Source organism: Corylus avellana, chromosome ca5, assembly GCF_901000735.1.
Source record: "Corylus avellana chromosome ca5, CavTom2PMs-1.0".
Classification (NCBI taxonomy): domain Eukaryota; kingdom Viridiplantae; phylum Streptophyta; class Magnoliopsida; order Fagales; family Betulaceae; genus Corylus; species Corylus avellana.
In genome coordinates this window covers 2,008,834-2,029,141 of record NC_081545.1, presented here as the reverse complement: position 1 = coordinate 2,029,141, position 20,308 = coordinate 2,008,834, and the positions used below count along the sequence as shown (strand labels likewise).

The following is a 20,308-nucleotide window of genomic DNA, read 5'->3' as shown; positions in this document are numbered from 1 at the left end:
TGTTGTAAATGTGTAAGCCCGCGGCACAACAAAAAGTTGATAGAGTTTTCATTCGAATTAGGTAGATGGAACCTTTTTCGATCTAATCTATAAAAATAATATATGTTTATTTTTTTTAATAACATATAAAATGTACATAAATTCTAATATTATTTATTTTAATATTGTTTTTATTATTAAAAAAATAAGTATATTTTGGATGTTTAAATGACACGTATAATTTTTATATATCGAGTTAAAAGGAAATTTCTGTAGGAAACTCAATCCAAAAACAAATATAGAGAGTGAAAATTGAAAAACAAAGGCCGGCGGATCGGAATTGGGGCTTTCAACTTCCATTGTCACCCACAGCTGCCAAGAGACTGAGATTCGCCAAAGCCGCGGCCGCCGGAGAACAAGGATAGCTGCAATGTCGGAGTATCTTCCAGACGAAGTGGTGCTCGACATCCTCCAGAGACTACCAGTGAAATCCATAGTCCGATTCAGGTGCGTTTCCAAATCATGGAACTCTCTCATCACAAGCCCTGCCTTCATCCATTCACATCTCAATCGATCGATTCCAAACAACAGCAACACTCTCCCACACCCAATCTTCATAGTAAGGTACTGCGTTTCTAATCCCCATAAAGAGCTCGAGAGAGAGCGCTACAAATTGTTTCGCGATAATGAAGCATTCGAGGAGTGTGGCGAATTCGATTTGCCAATAAAAAGCCGCCGTCTTAAAAATTTTAGGTTAATTGGTTCTGAAAACGGTATGATGTGCCTTGTAGAAGATGAGCAATTTATTCTTTGGAATCCATCCATTCGAAAAGTCGTGAATCTTCCAGAACCTTGCATTACGGCCAAAACGTGTGGCAGGATGCCGTGTAACGAAGCCTTCGGATTTGATTTGCGGACCAACGATTATAAGATAGTGAGAATTTCATTTCCTTATTCGTGCAATGCGATACGGATGGAACCTTTGGTTGAAGTTTATTCTGTTAGCACAGGCTCGTGGAGAATAAGCAGTGCCACTTTTCCTCCATCGGCTACTCTTATTGATTGGTTCAACCCCAAAGCTTGCTTAAACGGCTCTGTCCATTTTGCAGGACATGCTCAAGGGAATGCGACTATATTTTCATTTGATCTGCGTGATGAACTGTTTCGCAAGATGATCTTGCCAGAGAGTATGGTCCCCTTGGACACTGATATTGTTACTTGTGTATTTAAGGAATCGCTTGCTTTGTTATGTTATCATAAGCAAGCAACGAGAAGGGGTTGTTGTTCCATATGGGTGATGAACGAGTATGGTGTGGTTGATTCTTGGGAGCAACAATTCACTATTGGTATAGCAGGAGGAATTGAGAATGTGCTAGGTTTCAGGAAGAATGGTCATATAATATTGGAGACCCGAAAAATTGGTTGGCCTGGTTATTGGGAGCTCTTTTCATATGACCCTGAAAGCCAAGAAGCTACAAATTTGGGAATGCATGACCACACATTTTGGGTTGACACTTACAAGGAGAACCTTGTCTTACTCAACCAAGCAAATGATCAAGCAAATGATCAAGCAAACGATCTAGTTTCCGAAAGTAGAGTGACCAAGAAGAGGAAGAATAGGTAAAAGCGTGATTCACCTCAAATTTTTAGCATCTAATGCTCTCAGTCAATGATATCTTATTCATGCTATATACTACACGATGTGTTTTTTTTTTTTTTTTTTTAAATGGTTCTGATTGATTTAAATCTAATAAGTCTTATTGAGTGTGGGATTCAACTGATAACAGAAACAACTTTTGGTAAAAGAAATTGCCTTCATTTAGCTGAGCTCTTATGATCTTAATATCTTTATTTTTGGCACTACTTTCAATTTACTTGGTTGTGTTTTGATATATATATATAAAATAGAAACGTTTTATTTATGGTTTGTGTTAAGTTGTAATGGTGAAAAGTGAGCAAAACATGTTTTAAATGGATTTAGCTAGTGGGAAAAGGTATATGGTTTGGTATTGAAACAAGGAAAAAATCTTGAGTTTGGGTTGCTTTTCTGGGGCTGTGAAGAAAACTCCTATAATGGTAAATTGGTCCTATAGTTAATTTTGCTATTTAGTGGAGAATTTGTGATTAGAATTGGTGGAAATGGATTAAATGTGGGTTTAGTATAATTTCCCAGTTGTTATTAGGTCTTGTTTTCTCTAGGCTGCAGATAAGATCTGTGATTATAGTGGGAAAGAAGAAGACAAAGACAACCTTAGGGTTGATGGCACCTCCACCCCATATAACAAAAGGGTGACAGGAGAGGTTGTCGGAAATGAACCGATGCCAAACTTTGGGTTTTCCATGCCTTTTTCAAGTGTTCAATGGCTGCTTCCTGCAACATTCTGAGTTGTAATATGTATATACGTCTTAAGAATCTTTTTTTTTGATATACGTCTTAAGAATCTTTTAATGATATAAAATTTAAAGAAACTTTAGGTTGTAATTATCCTTGGTCTCACTTGTTCTTGAAACGTCAAAAACATTATTTGTTAAGTTGAAATTTACAATACACTCATTTCAAATTTATTGATAACAAAACAAGATACATGAACAAAGTTTACATGGTTTGATATGTTTTCGCTTTTGCTTGAACTCTAGCTGTTTTAGTTTTGTAATTCAGTTTCTATCTTTTTCAAAACCCATGGCAAATGCTAGTTCCTCATTGTTTCCTTGGGTGGCTAAAATCAATTATATTTGTTGAATCATTCTCTGTGTAAGCATAGAGATCTTCTGTTAATTCAGATGGACATTTTTGTTCTAGCTAGCGGTCGGTAATTTGTACTTGATGTAGGACAGACCTTTAATTTAGAGATTAGGGTTTCTTGTGATCAATATAGGTGGGCCAAAAGGCTTTATATTTGAAAGCTTTTTTGGTTTTGAAGACTAGTCTAAGCATTATGGAGGATATGGAGTCAAAATAATATGAGAAAACAAGGAATCAAGCATGCGGTCCAAGAGCTGTGAACAAGGGTCTCACCTTGTCTAATTTTAATCGAGTATCACAATTAAAATAGAGCAAAAATTATGCTGAATTAGTCAAGTTCTCTCTAATATTTACAAGTTCACAAGTTTTGCTTGGTTACATACATGGCAGTGAAGTCCTTAGATAATATGGAAAAACTAAAACTTCCTAGTTAGAGAAGGAACAAATTTCTTAATTACAAAAGATTACTCAGACTAACCCCAAACAAGAATAAAATAAGCTACACAGTCCTTGATCTACTAAAATAACCAAATAACATCTAATTTTAATACTGTTGCAGATCTGTAAAATTACTAAACCAACCTAAAATTGGAATTTTCTAGTATGTAGGACTTTTTTGTTGGAATATATTTGTAAAGATAATGTTGGCTTTGCGTATCTTTGAAGTTAGCCTCCACATCAGTGCTCACTCTTTGTTGCAGTGTAGTGGGTTCATTGATAAACTTAAAGGGGAAGAAAAAGGTTGAAATAGTGTTATTGTCTGAATTAGCCTGACTCTACAAAAGTAATATTTTTCAGAGCAAAAAGACAAGCTTATGATTCCATGAGCTTATCCATGTATTATCTTATCAAAATTCTCCTTTCAATGATCTGCGAATTTATTTATGCATTGTTTATTAGCGCCACTACTTTTGAGATGTTTTGTTGGTGTCAGAAGTTTCTTTATACACATCTTTATTGCCATTATACTATCATTGACAGCAGTATGAGCTTTGTGTTCTAGTAGATAAATTGCTGCTGATTGTGGTTGCTTATTGTCTATTTGAAGTGTTCAGACTTTAGTATGTTATATTCTTATGAGACCAGATGGTTGTTTGATTTCATAGGGATTCATTTACTCTTTGCTTGTTCTTTCCCTGTATGAGTGTCTACATCTTATTTTTGTGGTATTAATTTTATCGGTGCCCTTCTACTTATCAAAAAATTTTTTATCAGTGCCCTTCTAAACCTTTTATACTTTATGATACATGTTGTTCATGCTCGAATCTAGTTAGGTGTATATACTACCCAGTTGTGGGTTAGCCTTTTGATAGTAATGTTTTCAAAAGAAAAGAATGTCGTACTTTCAAATTTTTGTTGTGTTAAAACTTCATAGTTGATTTAGAGGTTGTACAACATAGGGTTGTACCAGATCTTATGTAAGAGTTTTTGGAGAACAAGTTTTTTGTAGGGTTTAAGAAGAGTTAAAGGTCAGTGCTTGTGGTGTTTAAGGTATGTAAGAATTTGAGGCTTTTGGGTTTCTAAGAGGATAACGGAGAGGATAAGGTTTAGAGGAGAAATAAAAAGGAAAGAGTCATGTTTGGGCTACTTTTATGAGGCTTTGAACTATACCCTAGGATTAGTAAGTTAGACTTTTAAGGAAATTTTGGATGCTTATTGATGGAATGATGATTTATGGTTCTTTAGTTTTTGGAATGTCAGGGGTTCGAAGAGAGATGTTGGCATTGTTGGAAATTTAAGAGAAAAGTAAGAAGAAAAAACGATAACCTAGTTATCGTGTCTAATTTGCTTATGCATTAAAAGGAAAGCTCGAAGGTTCAATTGTTGTGAGAAGTCGAGCTCGGATCTATAGATTTGTTTTCTAAATCCCAATGTGTGTATCTCTATTAATGCCTTCTCCATGTCTTTAGCCTTGTAGCTTTTTGCACTCTTTTTTCTCCCTCTTGATTTGTTGGATGTTTGTCTTATATACTTTGTGTTCTGCGTACTTGAGTTGTTCCCTTTGCTTTTTTAACGAACTTTGTTTACTTATCAAAGGAAAAATTTCTTAATCATTAAGAGGCACTACAAAAAATTATAAGTTTTAGCTATGATAAAATTTGCAATGAAGCAAATCTGAAGTCATTGCTAATGGTTGAAAAACAACCCAATTTTGTAACAAAAAGTACATGTTGTCACTATTCTTTTTTTTCCTTTGTGCTCAATATAGCACGTCTTTTTCTTTTTGTGAATGCATCAAATACACATCATGTAAGTTAATTGCTATATATATATATATATTTTTTGTAGTAATCATAATTGCTTTCAAATAATATAAATCTATAAAATATACTAATTCTTTTTAGTTTTTGTTGATCTTCATTTATCATCCATCTGGGTGACTGAGCTCAGCTGCGACTTGGAGGAGATGAAATGGAAATGCGAGTCGGAGGAGGCTCGGCAAAAACAGTTGTTGAAGGATAAATTGGACCGCGAGTTGGAGGATATGAAACGGAAAAATATGAGAAGGTTCAAAGAAAGATTGCCAGGCAGAAAAATTTGAAGGAAAAAGTGGAATCTATAGCAAGACAGTTTCAAATGGAAATGGATTCCCCATAAAGACAGCTGAAGGAAAATATGGAATATGAAGTTAAGAGAGCTTGAGGAAGAAATGAAATAAGAGTTAAAAGAGCTTATGGAGAAAACGACTTATGACAGTGTTCCAACATCATAGGAACTAAGATTACATTTGTTTCTAAACATTTTTAATTTTTAGATTAATCCATTTCTTATAAAAACCGAACAACGTACATGCGCATTAAATGTAATGAATATAATTTCTTATGTTGAGTGGCGGTCTTAATAGTGTGGAACATGATCCTCTTCAGTAGTGTGAAAGATGGTTTGGTCCCATATGCCGTGTTGTGTTGTCTTTAAAGGAAAAGAAACAATAGAAGTTTTGAAGATAAAGAGAGGATGGTGGTGAAATTAGATTATCTATTTATTAAGGTCTTGTTTGTTAAACCCTACCCCATCCCCACATTTTCCCACATTCCACTACACTCTTTACCACTTGCCTTGATAGTTGCTTTACACTATCTTAATTTACACTATCTTATTGGAGTTAGCCTAGACACTATTTATCACCATTTTTCAAAAAAATTAACATCAAAATATTCTAATTTTTTCACTTTTTATATCAAATCAGTAATTTTTTATTATTATTCAAATAAAAAAATCACTAAAAAATAAAATTTTTCACTTTTTCATACCACTTTTTCATTTTTTTTATACCAAACATTCTTATTTTTTTCACATCAATTTACATCAACTGTAGTGTTTAGGCCAACCCATTTACCAAACACCACCTTAATTTTTATGAATTATTTATTTATTTATCTTCTTTTCTCTTTTTGGTCGTATGTTTTATTGATATTTTAATTACTTATCGTTTCAAAGAATCTTTTGAATTCCATCGATGGAGTAAAGTAGTTATGGGTTTTTATTTTCTAAATTGATTGGTTCAAGGTTGACAAGACAAGCGGTGTGTCAAAGTCTGAGGAGTTGCGACACGTGGCAACCATTCACACTGTTTGGGAACTCTCCGTTTCTCTCTCTTCTCGATTCAAATTACCCTAAAATTTCCCTTCTAGACATTCCCGCGCATAACATTCTCTTTCTCTCACAAAGGGGGTAATGGGGTTTTGACTTCCAGAGTCACTCACAGCACAGCAGTAGCAATGTCGGAGTATCTCCCGGACGAAGGGGTGACCGACATCCTCCAGAGACTCCCCGTGAAATCTCTACTCCGATTCAGGTGCGTTTCCAAATCGTGGAACTCTCTCATCACATCCCCTGCCTTCATCGATTCCCATCTCAATCAATCAATTCCGAACAACACTCCCCCACACCCACTCTTAATTGTAAGGAGCTGCGTTTCTTATCCCAATTCAAAGCTCAATAAAGAGCACTACAAATTGTTCCCCGATAATGAAGCATTCGAGCAGTGTGCGGAAGTGGATTTTCCCGTCAAAAGCCGTCGTCGTCACCATTTTACGTTAATTGGTTATGTGAACGGTTTGATGTGCCTTTTCGAACACGATCGCTTTATTCTTTGGAACCCGTCGATTCGAAAAGTTTTGAATCTTCCAAAACCTTGCATTACGCTCAAGACGCACGGCCGCACTACGTGTCATGAAGCCTTCGGATTTGATCCGCGGACCAACGATTATAAAGTCGTGAGAATTGCAATTCCTTGGCGGACCACTGCGATAGTGAAGGAAACTTTGGTTGAAGTTTACTCTGTTAGCACAGGCTCCTGGAGAATAAGCAGCACCACTTTTCCGCCTTTGACTACTGTTTTTGATACGAGGCTACCCAAACCTTGCGTAGAAGGCTCTGTCCATTTTACAGCACGGAATAGGTCGTATACAAATATTATATTGTCGTTTGATCTGCGTGATGAAGTGTTTCGTGAGATGATCTTTCCATATAATATTGGCTACAGAACTTATATCGCTACTTGTAGAGTTAGCGGATCGCTTACTTTGTTATCTTATCATACGGAAAGGAGTTGGTCCGTATGGGTGATGAAGGAATATGGTGCGGTCGATTCTTGGGTGCAAGTGCAACAGACCACTATTGATATAGCTGAAGAAATTGAGAATGTGCTAGGTTTCAAGAAGAATGGTCATGTACTATTGCAGACCCGAAAAAAACATGGTCATTGCGATCTCTTGTCGTACGACCCTGAAAGCCAACAAACTACAAAATTGGAAATACCTAAGGAGATGCACACGTTTTTTGTTGACACTTACAGGGAGAACCTTGTCTTACTCAACCAAGAAGCGAATGATGTAGTTTCCAGAAGTAGAGTGACCAAGAAGAGGAAGAACAGGTAAAACCGTAAAAACACAATTCACCTCAAAGTTTTAGCATCTAATGCTCTTAGTCAGTTCTATCTTATTCAAGCTATATACTAGATGATGTGTGTGTATTTTTAATGGGTTTTGATTGATTAAATCTAATATGTAATAAATCTTGAGTTTGGGTTGCTTTTCTAGGGGTGTGAAGAATACTCCTATCAGGGTAAATTGGTCCTATAGTTCATTTAGGTGCTATTTATTAGAGAGTTTATGGTTAGGATTGGTGGAAATGGATGGTCTTGTTTGCTCTAGGCTGCAGATAATATCTCTGATTATAGTAAGGAAGAAGAAGACAAAGACAACCTTAGGGTTGATAGCTCCTCCACCCCATATAACAACAGGTGGCAGGAGAGGTCACTGGTTCATGTCCAATGCCAACCTTTGGGTTTTCCTTGCCTTTTTCAAGTCTTCAATGGTTGCTTCCTGCAACATTCTGAGTTTTTATATGTATATGCTTCTTAAGAATCTTTTCAGTGATCTAAAATTTAAAGTAACTTTTAGGTTGTAATTGTCCTTGGTCTCACTTGTTCCCCAAACATCAAAAACATTATTTGTTAAGTTGAAATTTACAATACACTCATTTCAAATCTATGGATACAAAGTAGGATACATCATACATGGACAAGTTTACATGGTTTGATATGTTTTCCATCTGCTCGAGCTCTAGCTGTTTTATTTATGTACTTCAGTTTCTATCTGTTTCTAAACCTACGGCAAATGCTAGTTCCTCATTGTTTCTTTGGGTGGCTAAAATCAGTTGCATTGGGTGAATCATTCTATATGTAAGCATAGAGATCTTCTGTTAATTTAGATGTATAGTTTGTTCTAGCTAGAGGTATGTAATTTGTACTTGATGTAGGATAGACCTTTAAGTATGAGATTAGGGTTTTTTGTGATCGATATAGGTGGGCCAAAAGGCTTTAGATTTGAAGACTAGTGCAAGGATTATGTAGGATTTGGAGTGAAAATAACAATAGAAAACAGGGAATCAAATGTGCAGCCTAGGGGCTGTATATAGGAGTCTCACCTAGAAGAATTTTAATTGAGCATCGGAATTAAAAGAGAGCAAATTTTGCTGAAATTTTATTGATCAAGTTCTCTCTAAGAGAATAACTTCTATAGGGTCTTGGCACAAACCAAAGCCTTTGTGCCCTCCAATAAGAAGGCGACACATCAGCGTGGAACACTATAACAAAAATATAGTGTTCCACCTAATCTTTTTTCTAGAATACCTTAAACAAAACACCTTCTAGAGTAACATTTTCATATTTTTCTCTAAAACCACCCCAGCCACCAACTTGCCGCCAGAGACGACGCCAGCCGGTACAGAGAAAGCCAGAGATGACGGATACTTCCTTTACAGAAAACGCTGGGTAAGAACCAAGCTCCTCCTCCCTCTTTCTAGCGCCCCTCTCTCTCACCGGCGGCAATAAAGAAAATTTTTTTTCTTTGCTACCAGTGGTCCCTCTCCCTGATCTCCCTCTCTCTCTCTCACACACATACTAGCAGCAGAGAAAAAATTTCTTTGTTGCCGGTGCTCCCTCTCCCTCTCCCTCTCTCTCTCACACACATTGGCAGCAGCGAAAAAATTTCTCTGCTGCCGGTGCTCTCTCTCTCTCCCTCCTCAGATTAGAAATTTCTCTATATTTCTCTTGCATTGTTAAATAAGAATAAAACTCAGATTGCCATTGAATAAAACCCAAATTGCCATTGAAATTTCAGCTTCTTCGGTATTAACATTGAATGGCAAATAAAGAAAAGTCTGGTCGATATTTGAGTTGTATTGGTAGGGTAGGATCTATGGCTAATGTACGGTTGGTTTGGTTTGGTTTGGTTTGGTTTGGTTTGGTTTTTTTTTTTTTTTTTTTTTTTTACGTTGTAAAGGCACTAGTTTTGGTTGAAGAAGGTTATATTTATGTTTAGAGATTTTAGTATTTATGATTAAAGAATATTGCTATCTTCTTGCAGGATCTCTAAGATGAGTATTAATGTTGAAGAACTAGCTAAAAGTTCATGTTGTGATGATTTCTTCTTGTATTTTTACTGCCCATTGTGAATGATTTTTGTATCTTGATCTTTTATCATTTCTTTGTCAACATTCCCATATTCAATAAAATCATCACAACATGAACTTTTAGCAAGTTCTTCAACATTAATACTCATCTTAGAGATCCTGCAAAAGATGGCAATATTCTTTAATCATAAATACTAAAATCTCTAAACATAAATATAACCTTCTTCAACCAAAACTAGTGCCTTTACAAAGTTCATGTTATTAGGCTTTGAACTGTACCCTGGGATTAGTAAGTTAGATTTTAAGGAAATTTTGGATGCTTATTGATGGAAGAATGATTGTGTTTTGGATTTTGGAATCTCAGTGTTTGAAGAGAGATGACATTGTTGGAGTTCTGTTATGTGAAAGATGGTGCTGTCTTGTGGGATGTGGTGCGGCTGGTGCCTATGAGGGGAAATAAATGACATAAGTCTTGAAGGCAGTTGTTTTTGTTTCTCCTTTGGTGATAACTAATTATGATTTTCTTGTTTATTTTTTATTCTCTCCCTTTAGTTAGATGTTTTCTCTTGCATATTTCATGTGTCTTAGCGGCGCTTTACAGTTTTAATAATATCTCGATTACTTATAAAAAAATTCTTAAGCATTCAAAGGAACGCTTGAAGATTTGATGATTGCGAGATCTTAAATCCCGATTTTAGTGGATCTTTGTTAATGCCCTTCTCCATGTCTCTAGCTTTGTAGATTTGTGTACTCATTTTTCTCCATCCTGATTTGTTGGATGTTTTTATCTTGTATACTTTTTGTGTACTTGGGTTGTATCTTGTGCGCTTTTAATGAAGTTCGTTTACTTTTAGTAACAAAAAATACATTTTGTCGCGAAAAATCTTTTTTATTTGGTCGATATTGGTGATGACATGTCGTCGTAATATATATTTTTCCCTTTTTGCTCAATATTTGCTAGTCTTTTTCTTTTTCTGAATGCATCAAATACCTATCTAAGTTAATTGCTATTATTATTTTGTTTGTATTAATCGTAATTGCCTTTAAATAATATAAATCTATAAAATACTAAACTCTCAATTTTTGTGGTCATTGTCATTAATAGTATCATCAATCCTGTGAGAGAGCTCGGCTGTGTGTTGGATGAGATGAAACGGAAATGCGAGGACGCTGCCGAAGAGGCTAAAAGAAAGCTTTTCAGGGCGGAACAGTTGCAGGAAAAAGTTCAAAGAATGGTTTTCAGGCAGAACCAGTTGATGGAAAAAGTGGAACTTGTAGCAAGACAGTTGCAAATGGAAGTGGATTGCCCGCAAATACAGCTTGAGGAAGAAATGGGATCTGAAGTCAGAGAGCTTCAGGAGAAGATGAGAGCAATAAAGCAAGAGTTACAAGAGCTGCAGCAGGAAACGAAGCAATAAAACAAGAGCAGACACGTCTTCTGACATAGTTCCAACATCATAGGAACCAAGATTACAGTTGTTTCCAAACAACTTTTAATTTTAGATGAATCTATTTCTTATAAAAACCAAACAATGTGCGCAATTAAATATAATGAATTACATTTCCTTATAATGGACCTGCAGTTTTTAGAGTGCAATAGTGTGGAAGATGGTTCGGTCTTACATAATGCGGTGCATTTTGAGGGAGAGAAATATCAGAAGTTTTGAAGATCACGAAAGGACAGTGGTGGCTCTTTGTTCTTTTTGTATGTTTTTTTTTTTGTTTGGTGTACTTGCGTTGTGCTTGTGTGCTTTTTTAATGATATTTCGACTACTTATAATTTTTTTGTAAATATATTTATTTTATAGTAATTTGTCCGTATTAAATTTTATTTTTAAAATTTCAAATTTCATTTAAAATATTTTAAAATTATAAAACCCAATTAGAAAAAAGTAACAAATCAACGTTAGGTTTATTTTATGAAACCTAAATTAGAAACGTTTCTATTATTTAAGGATTATAAATCTATATCGTCAAAAAAAAAAAAAAAACCACATTTAGAAAAATCAGTTTCTAAATAATTAAAATAAAATTGAATCCAAATTCAATTAGGCCTATGAGTCTATATTAGACTTAGACGCCGTGACATCCTTCTTCTAGTCAAATCCTTCTTCTAGTCAAATTTGACTAGAAGAAGGATGTCACGGCGGCTAAGTCTAATATAGACTCATAGACCTAATTGAATTTGGATTCAATTTTATTTTAATTATTTAGAAACTTTTTTTTCTAAATGTGGTTTATTTTTTTTGACGATATAGATTTATAATCCTTAAATAATAGAAACGTTTCTAATTTAGGTTTCATAAAATAAACCTAACGTTGATTTGTTACTTTTTTCTAATTGGGTTTTATAATTTTTAAATATTTTAAATGAAATTTGAAATTTTAAAAATAAAATTTAATATGGACAAATTAATATATATATATATATATATATATATATGTGTGTGTGTGTGTGTGTGTGTGTTTGTGTGTGTGTGTGATCGGTCGATCCAATACAAATAGAAAATAGAAAAGACGGCAGCAATGTTAAGGAACACTTATCAGATACGAATTTATCTTTATAATTGTATTTAAGTTATAATATCTCTCTTTGTATTAAGTCTCAAAGTTATATTAGTCTATTTGTACAAGTTTGGATTTGTTAAACTTGATTACAATTATAACTCTTTGCCTATATATACAATAAGAACGAAGCTAAGACTTCATTATGCCAAAAACAAGTTTTTGGTTCATGCCCTCTCAATAAGATCCTAGATTCTTCACCCTTCCCAATTTTTTTTTTTGGTTCTCTACTTACTCTCCTCTCCTTCGGCAGAATCAGCCTTCTCCCTTGGCATTGATAGCAAGTCTCCTTCCGTTTTGGCGTCAACAGCAAGCCTTCCTTGCAATCCGCAGCAAGGTCTCCTTCACTTTGGCGTCAACAGCAGCCCCTTTCCCTTTGGGCGTTGACAGCAGGCTTTCCTTCCCCCTTTTTTTTTGGCGTCAACAGCAAGCCTTCCTTCATTCTGCAGAGACGCGTCAACAGCAGCCCCTTCCCCTTAGGCGTCAGCAGCAGCCCCTTCCCCTTAGGCGTTGACAGCAGCCTCCTTCCCCCTTGGCATTGACAGCAGCCCCTTCACTTTGGCGTTGACAGCAGCCCTTTCCTCGGCAGAAAAACAGCCTCTCTTTCTTCAACAGTAACAGCCCCTTCCTCGGCAGAAACAGCCTCTTCCTCTTCGGCAAAAACAGCCCCTACCTCGGCAGAAACAGCCGCTCTTTCTTCGGCAATAATAATGGAGATGGAGGAAAGCAGAGAGAAGCTAACAATGGCTGCCTTTGATCGGTTCTCAGACATGCCAGAGCACATTGTTCATCATATCATGTCGTTTCTTCCGACCACATCTGCAACTCGGGTGAGCGCCTTGTCCAAGAACTTCAACTCTGCATGGCTCTCCTTCCCAGTATTTGATTTTGATGAAGCTTTATATGAAGGGGTTATTGGTCCTTCCGGCGACCGGACGGAGTTCTTGGATTTCGTGCTTGCTTCTCTTAAGAAGCGATGCCCATCAGATATTTATATACAAAGATTCAGTCTTCGTGTTTGGGCCCCTGAAATATCAGACAATCGGATTCAAAATTCAATTCGTTTGGCCGTTGACCGTAATGTCAACGAGCTGGTTGTTGAAATTCAAACATTCCAAAACAACTACTGTCGTTTGCCACGAACAGCTTTACAAAACGCTAGATTACTTAGCGTGTTGAAGCTCTCAGGATTCAGTTTTGAGTTTGAGGATTTGATTCCATGCCTCAATTTGGTTGAGGATTTGAGCCTCGACAGCTGCAGCGTGTCAGCAAATTTCATGCTTTCAAGCGCCAAGCTTAAAGATTTGAAGCTTGGATTTTGCAGAGGATTAGAGAAGATTGAGATTGATGCATTAAATCTGCAATTCTTTTCATATTCTGCATATCACGAAGAGCAGCACCCTTGTGAAATCAATCTTTCCCATTGCAAGAATTTGAGGAGCTTGACATTAGAGGAATCAACCATTTCAGATGATTGGGTTGAAGATCATGTTTCCCAGCTTGTTCTGCTTAGAAATCTGAAACTGATTGCCTGCAGAAACCTGCACAAGATTAAGATATCTAATCGACAGCTTGTGAGCTTTGAGTTGCTTGGATGTGAGAAACTTTTGAAGGCAAAGATCGAGGCTCCAAATCTAATCTCATTTGATTATTCAGGCAACATTCCTGACACCACTTCTCCTCCCAAGATTATTTTGTTATGTTGCACTCTGGCTCATGCAAAGCTGTATTTGACAACAAGAAAGCTCACAATCTACTCCTTCTTCAATTTGAGAAATTTTCTAACTCGTTTTGGTCATTGCAAAACGTTGTCGCTTTCGTTGGGGTCTGATCAGGTATTTCATCTCTACATCATATAATCAATATTTTTAATATTTGTGCTTTCAAGTTTTTCATTAATAAGAAAAGCATATGAATAACAATTTTTTATACGACTATTGAATCTGACACAAACCCAATACGAAATTAGCCGGATTAGAGTTTACTTATATAATCTTATCCTTATGCCTCGACACCACGTGCATCTTAAATATATATATTTCTTGCAAATAATCTCCTTCACTGTTTGCAATTTCTCTAGGCATTGATTTTCCCTAAGGAGATGAGAGAGTACTTGGTTCATCCGCTGCTGGATCTCAGGCATATGAGGGTTGAGTTACATTCATTATCAAGCTTGACAGGGTTGGTGGATGGCTTGCTTTGGCTTGCACCTAATTTGGAAACCATGTTTATTTCTGTCAAAGCTGCACTAAAATCCTTGATGGTAAAGTAGTTCTTTTCATCACATGATTTACATCAATTAATTGGCAAATATATATTTAAATTTACATATATAGTTAACTGCACTAACATATTTGCCCCTTCTTATGCAGTTGAATTTGCAGTTCTATAAGTGGAGTCCTCGTAGTGAAGATCATATGATAAAAAAAGTGAAATTTGTCAAATATGAAGGCAATAATGATGAGAAAATGTCCATGCTGAACTTCTTCCATGAGAAAGCCATAAGAGTGGAAGCAAATTCTGACCACTAAGAACTAACTCATGAAATAATATTAGAGATATTCAACGGCAGTTTCAATTCTTTCAAAGTTGGACTGCTTCAAAGACTTTCAACAGCTCTAATTGCAGATTGCACCAACTTGTTAAATGAGTCGCCTTTCTTAGAATTTCTAGGGGTGGTCGAACCACCCCCAGGGCCCAAGGGGGTGGTTCGGCCACCCCCAAGGCCAGATCCTCAAATAAAATTTGAGGGTTTGGCCATGGGGGTGGCCGAACAACCCCCAGACAACCGGCCTGGGGATGACCGAATTTGTTTAATCTAATGTCAATTACTTAATTTGATATTATATGAATTACATTATCATTGTACATTAATAGTATGATTAACTTGAATAAAATATTTGAATTGTCATTGAATCATATGAATAAGTATTGATCTTATACATTTAATACTCAAATTGTGATTTAATTATCTAAAAAAAAAATGTGTGATTTAATGATCAAAATGATTATGTTATATGTATAAATATTATTATAATTATAAAAATATATCATATAGAAAGACGGTTAGCGGTTACGGTTGGTAAATCCAATAGCGGTTAGCGGTTATAGCAATTAGCGAGCAGTTAGAAACTGTCTACATTGACACCCCTAGGCCGAACTACCCCAAGCTTAACTTTTTGGTTTTTTTTTTTTTTTGGATTCTTTTTTACCCCTTGGCCTAAGGGGGTGGTTCGGCCACCCTTATACTGGCTGTCTGGGTTTGGCCAAACCACCTTCAGGGCCCCAAGGGGGTTGCTCGAGGGGGTGGCCGAACCACCCTAGGCCAAACGAGGCGGCTGGCCACCCCCTATGGGGTATCAAATATGTTTATTGGCTTACCACATGTATCATTTGCGATATTTTTGAAAATCCATGTAACTATTTTATTTTGGTGCAAACCATAGGTACTGAAATAGTATTTAACCCTTCTTCTTTTAATGGTAGTTTAGTTTTTAGTTCTTTCTTTATAATAGCCGCATCACTATTTTTTTCGTAGTGCATCACTATTTTTTTCGTAGTGGTTGTGATACAAAAACTGCATAGTAAAATTACAGATATATTGTTAGTGAATGGATCACTACAGTAACTTTATGCCGCTTTTTAAGGAGGAGCTTCACCTCCAAGGGAGATAGAAAACGTTAGAAGCCCGCTGGCCCTAGAGGACCGAAGGGACTCTGATGTCCAATATATATATAGTCCAATGACTATAACCTCCAACTAAGAGGAATCCTTAAAAGGATATTAAAAAATAAAATAAAATAAAACAACAACAACTTTGAGGGAAGGTTACGAGGAGAAAATTAAGCAACCAAAAAGGAGCATAGAGGGCTTGTTGGTTAAGCCTGGATGACTCTTTATCAATTACTCTTTTATAATACCAAAAAAATATTTTACAGGTCCATGAGGTACCATAATTTGTAAAATGACTCCTTCTCATTTCCACTGTATATATTTTATTAAGGAAAATGCTAGTTATTCTCCTAATGTCCTCTTAGTCCTATGTAAATATTATTTTATAAATACCAAGTAAGAGATATAAGAGCGATTTTTTTTTTTGTTTTTTTTTTAATGTTATCCACCTAAATCTAGGAGAACACTAGAAGAACACCATCTTTATTCTGTTTAATTTGCATAAAATTCCTAACAGTGTAGCCACATCAATAATATGGTATGAAGGCCATGTTGATTTTAATGGTAGTTTATTTTTTTGCTCTTTCTCATACGATCCTAATAATTAGAGATATTATCTAGAGAACTGTAGATAATGGTAGGAATTATCCATAAGAGTCCTCTCTATATGATATGACGAGATGAATGAGATATGAAGTTGAATATTTGTATTATAATTCAGTATCTATATTTTGAGATAATTGTCCCCGGGAGAATATCTAATTAATTATTTAGAGGAGTATTTTTATTCCATCAAAAAGTAAAATTACAAAAATACTCATCAAATATAAAACTAGACTCTATGATTCATTTGAACTGGAGAGGATCTTGTTTCACTTTAGGAGTTATCGGCTCACTCGAAGCAGCTAATTGAAAATTATAACTCCCTCGAACGAGCCTATCTATCATTTTCCTGCATTTTGTACTAATTTGTTCGCACCACTTTCTTTATAGTAGCCCCATCGCATTCATTTGTCATATTGGGTTGTGATACAATAACTCTTGTAGTAAAATTTTATATATATATATATATATATTATTTGAGGTGAGGTTAGAGGAGGAAAGCAACCAAAAAGGAGCATAAAAGCTGCCCAACCGGGCAGCAGGTGGGCTTGTTGGCTAAGCCTTTGAGGGACAAACTGGATGGTCCAGCTCGAGTTCCTATCTAAACACTAAGCAGGCGCCAGCTTATTTGATTAATCTTTTTATTATAGGGAAAAAAAAAAAAAAAATTCAGGTTCAATATTTTGTAAAATCAGGTTTAAATTTTGTTAACTTATTTTTTATTAAATAGATTATTCTATTTATCTTGTGTAAAATTCTTAATGGTGAGTGTTACCACACACATCATACTCAATTAATAGGAGGAGCATGTTCTCTTTAGTTTAAAAAAATATTAAAAAAAAATTATGGGTGACTGTGTGCCGACAACCCCTAGAGGTGGGGGTGGTCCGAGCGGCCACCTCCACGGCCACCCTTAATTTTTTTAATTTTTAAATCAAACAAGGGAAAGGAAAAATGGGTACCGATGGAAGTTAAACACTGTGGTTGTGGACTTAGAAATGTAGTCTCTGGGCCCAAAGAAGGGTTGATCTACATGACCTAAAACAGCAGCTCACAATATTTGATTCCCTTTTGATTTAGAATTCCAATAGTTAGCAGCTCATTGGGCTCTCTTCTGTTTGAGTCCATTCTACCAATGTCTTGGCATTCAAAAATGGAAATGGAGATCAAGAAAGAAAGAAACAAAGAACCCTCTCAAGTTTTTAACTTGGACCCAGATGATTGAGATTATGAACTTAGGCCCCCTCCTCCTATGGGCTTCACCTAACCAAATTAGGCTTAAGATCCTTAGCCATTTACACGTGCTTTTCACATTCTCTAAAGACAAATGTTAATTTAAAAGACTGGAATAGATAAATTTTCTCCAACCTAATTTGGACACCTTTGATATATATTAAGTTGTATCACTTACAAATTTGATATGTTTGGGCATATTTGCACAATTCAAGAATTGAGATTCCAGCAGTAATTTGCTTGAATCGCTAGCATTAATTCGGACAGGTAATTGCGAGAGGACTCTCATAAGATTTAGTTGTTTGTATAAGCGTTTGAACAGCCCAAAACTTATTCAAATAGATAAACTCTAGACTATTATTATTATTTTTATTTTTTATTTTTTTTCGCAACTACCTACCCGAATTGCAGAAAGATAATTGTGGGACATGATTGAATGGTATAATAAAAATAGTGACATGATCACTTAGAGAGCAACTAAACGCGTCTAGAGCAATACACAAATAATCAAAGGCAACTATATCCATTTATGGGTGCTTAAAAAGTTGTGGCCCAAGCAATAGTCTCATGCGTGTCTGCAAATCAGGCTAATTTTCCAAATGGAATATTCCACCCTCTTTTATAATTTAATCAACCTCTCCCCAATAGTGGTATTTGACTTCAATTCAAAGAATGTTGACTTTGACCACTGCAAAGGGGCATTTTGAAAATATAATAATGATATTTTGAGGAGATAATACACTAATTAAACTTTTGTTTTTAATTATTACTGTAATCATGTGGTCTCTGGTGCTGCACTAACGATTCTAGTGTATTCCTATGAGCAACAGATAATACAAGAGCATGATGAAGATAATGAAGATAATGGTCCACAAGATAATATAGACAACCAACTAAGCAATTAAGGTCAAAATCCCTAAAAATTAAGGGGGCCCATTAATTAAAGTTATTAAGGGGGGCCCTTATTTTATATATATACCATGATCCCTCCTGACCTTCTAAATGTGGATAGCCATGAGAAACTTATCGCATTTACATATTAATTATATGATAGTCTATGTGGAACTTATTACGTCAGTTACTAAAATGCAAGTTGTCATGTCTATGTGACACTTATCATGTTTACAAATTATCGTGGCAATTCATACGACACTTATTATGTTAGCTACAAAAATGTGGACAACCATGTGTCACTTACCATGTTTACATGACGTGATAGTAATCTAAGTGATATTTACAACGTCAACCACTAAAATGCGGATTGTCACGTCCATATAACACTTATTATGTTTGCAAATCGCCATGACACTTATCACAAGCATACACTACTGGATCCAAATAATAGAAAACGATGTTAATTAAAAGAAGTAGCACTGGTTAACATGAGCCAAATTTTGTTTTGTTCCATGAGAGTGGGGTAAACTGTGGACTAGCTCAAAACCAGACAGTGGCAAATGTAATAATGGGCTGGCGTTGACGATTTCCTCAACGATGAGGATGATGATGATTATCATCTCTACCCCAGCCGGCCAACCCTGTTTATGCAAATGCTGCACGTGTTTCAGCTGCACGTGTTTCAGCATATATATATATATATATATATATATATATATATATATGCAAGTTGATATATGAAACAAAATTTGGTGAGACGAAGTGGGAGCAATAGTGCAGTAGTACTACTCATGATATATATATATACCATGTCCATCCATGGGTCCCTATCACAATATATTACAACACTCATGGTATCGATTCCAGCTCCTACATGTTCCAAATTGGCTCCACAACTTCGCATCATCCTAGTACATTAGTATATATCTACACATTCGACAAACATGTGTAGATAAAGACCAGACATCAGGTGGCTATGATTCTCGATCACAAATTACTCAATTTTACCAATCAACATGTCCGGTTTGATAATATCTTCACCCATTCTTTTTTTCTCTCATTTGCTTGTATGGGTTTGGTTTGTGCCGTTTGTCTGCTCACACACGGCATAAGTTAGGGTGCCACGCATTTTTAATTTTGATGTGGTATTGTTAGTGTTGATAATTTTTTACTTGACACGAGCTCAACACGAAATTAGTTGATTAAGATTAAAAAATTTAATCTATTTGATTACATAGGTTGGATTAGGATTGATTAGGGCAAGTTTTGATGTGATTGCATGATAATTAACTAGGGTCCGTGAATATTTTGAACTCTTATATATTGATAGCAAACTAGTTTGCTTGTGCGCGCTGATAACTGTTTTTCAAGTGTTGGGTTCATATGCATTTTTGTGTGATACAATTGTCTTCTAATTCTAGCTAATAGCTAGCGTATTTGGAAAAAGAGTTTTATTTGTTAATGTGTTTTCAAAAAATTATTTTTTTAATTTATTTTGGAAGTCTAACCCATTTAATTAAAAATAGTAAGGTTATAATAATTGATCTATATAATCTTATACTTATGCGTCTACAAAACCCAAACCTAATACGTACATACACAACATTTATGGTCGTTAATTTTTGACACGACTTGTAAATTTGGCACGATCCAACACAAAATTAACAGTTTAAGATTGAAGGGTCCGACCTTTTAATTAAA

The 20,308-nt window shown here is 35.5% G+C and overlaps 3 protein-coding genes across 4 annotated transcripts; all 3 read left to right on the top strand.

Moving 5' to 3' along the window:
* Nucleotides 1-272: 272 nt before the first annotated feature.
* On the top strand, nucleotides 273-5,576 carry LOC132182760 (F-box/kelch-repeat protein At3g23880-like). 2 transcript variants are annotated; one of them, XM_059596094.1, is made up of 2 exons: nucleotides 273-1,599; nucleotides 5,114-5,576. In XM_059596094.1, exons 1-2 carry the CDS (start codon nucleotides 410-412, stop codon nucleotides 5,262-5,264), a joined length of 1,341 nt encoding a protein of 446 aa, XP_059452077.1. In that variant the 5' UTR covers nucleotides 273-409; the 3' UTR covers nucleotides 5,265-5,576. The 2 variants fall into 2 exon arrangements, with proteins under 2 accessions (XP_059452077.1, XP_059452078.1); XM_059596095.1 differs by having other exon boundaries at nucleotides 5,068-5,145.
* An 801-nt stretch (nucleotides 5,577-6,377) lies between these two features.
* On the top strand, nucleotides 6,378-11,335 carry LOC132182982 (F-box/kelch-repeat protein At3g23880-like). Its single transcript, XM_059596370.1, has 2 exons — nucleotides 6,378-7,598; nucleotides 10,746-11,335. The coding sequence occupies exons 1-2, from the start codon at nucleotides 6,442-6,444 to the stop codon at nucleotides 11,056-11,058; spliced, it is 1,470 nt and encodes a 489-aa protein (XP_059452353.1). The 5' UTR covers nucleotides 6,378-6,441; the 3' UTR covers nucleotides 11,059-11,335.
* Nucleotides 11,336-12,975: 1,640 nt separating this feature from the next.
* LOC132180690 (putative F-box/LRR-repeat protein At3g28410) lies at nucleotides 12,976-14,736 on the top strand. Its single transcript, XM_059593595.1, has 3 exons — nucleotides 12,976-14,040; nucleotides 14,286-14,468; nucleotides 14,578-14,736. The coding sequence occupies exons 1-3, from the start codon at nucleotides 12,976-12,978 to the stop codon at nucleotides 14,734-14,736; spliced, it is 1,407 nt and encodes a 468-aa protein (XP_059449578.1).
* The last annotated feature ends 5,572 nt before the right edge of the window (nucleotides 14,737-20,308 follow it).

Excerpts from the sequence above, each read along its gene's own strand:
- LOC132182760 (XM_059596094.1), top strand. The coding sequence starts at position 410 with ATGTCGGAGTATCTTCCAGACGAAGTGGTGCTCGACATCCTCCAGAGA. Across the intron at positions 1,600-5,113 it reads ACCAAGAAGAGGAAGAATAG|CTGCGACTTGGAGGAGATGA; the intron begins GTAAAAGCGTGA and ends GACTGAGCTCAG.
- LOC132182982 (XM_059596370.1), top strand. The coding sequence starts at position 6,442 with ATGTCGGAGTATCTCCCGGACGAAGGGGTGACCGACATCCTCCAGAGA. Across the intron at positions 7,599-10,745 it reads ACCAAGAAGAGGAAGAACAG|TATCATCAATCCTGTGAGAG; the intron begins GTAAAACCGTAA and ends TGTCATTAATAG.
- LOC132180690 (XM_059593595.1), top strand. The coding sequence starts at position 12,976 with ATGCCAGAGCACATTGTTCATCATATCATGTCGTTTCTTCCGACCACA. Across the intron at positions 14,041-14,285 it reads TTTCGTTGGGGTCTGATCAG|GCATTGATTTTCCCTAAGGA; the intron begins GTATTTCATCTC and ends CAATTTCTCTAG. Across the intron at positions 14,469-14,577 it reads CTGCACTAAAATCCTTGATG|TTGAATTTGCAGTTCTATAA; the intron begins GTAAAGTAGTTC and ends CTTCTTATGCAG.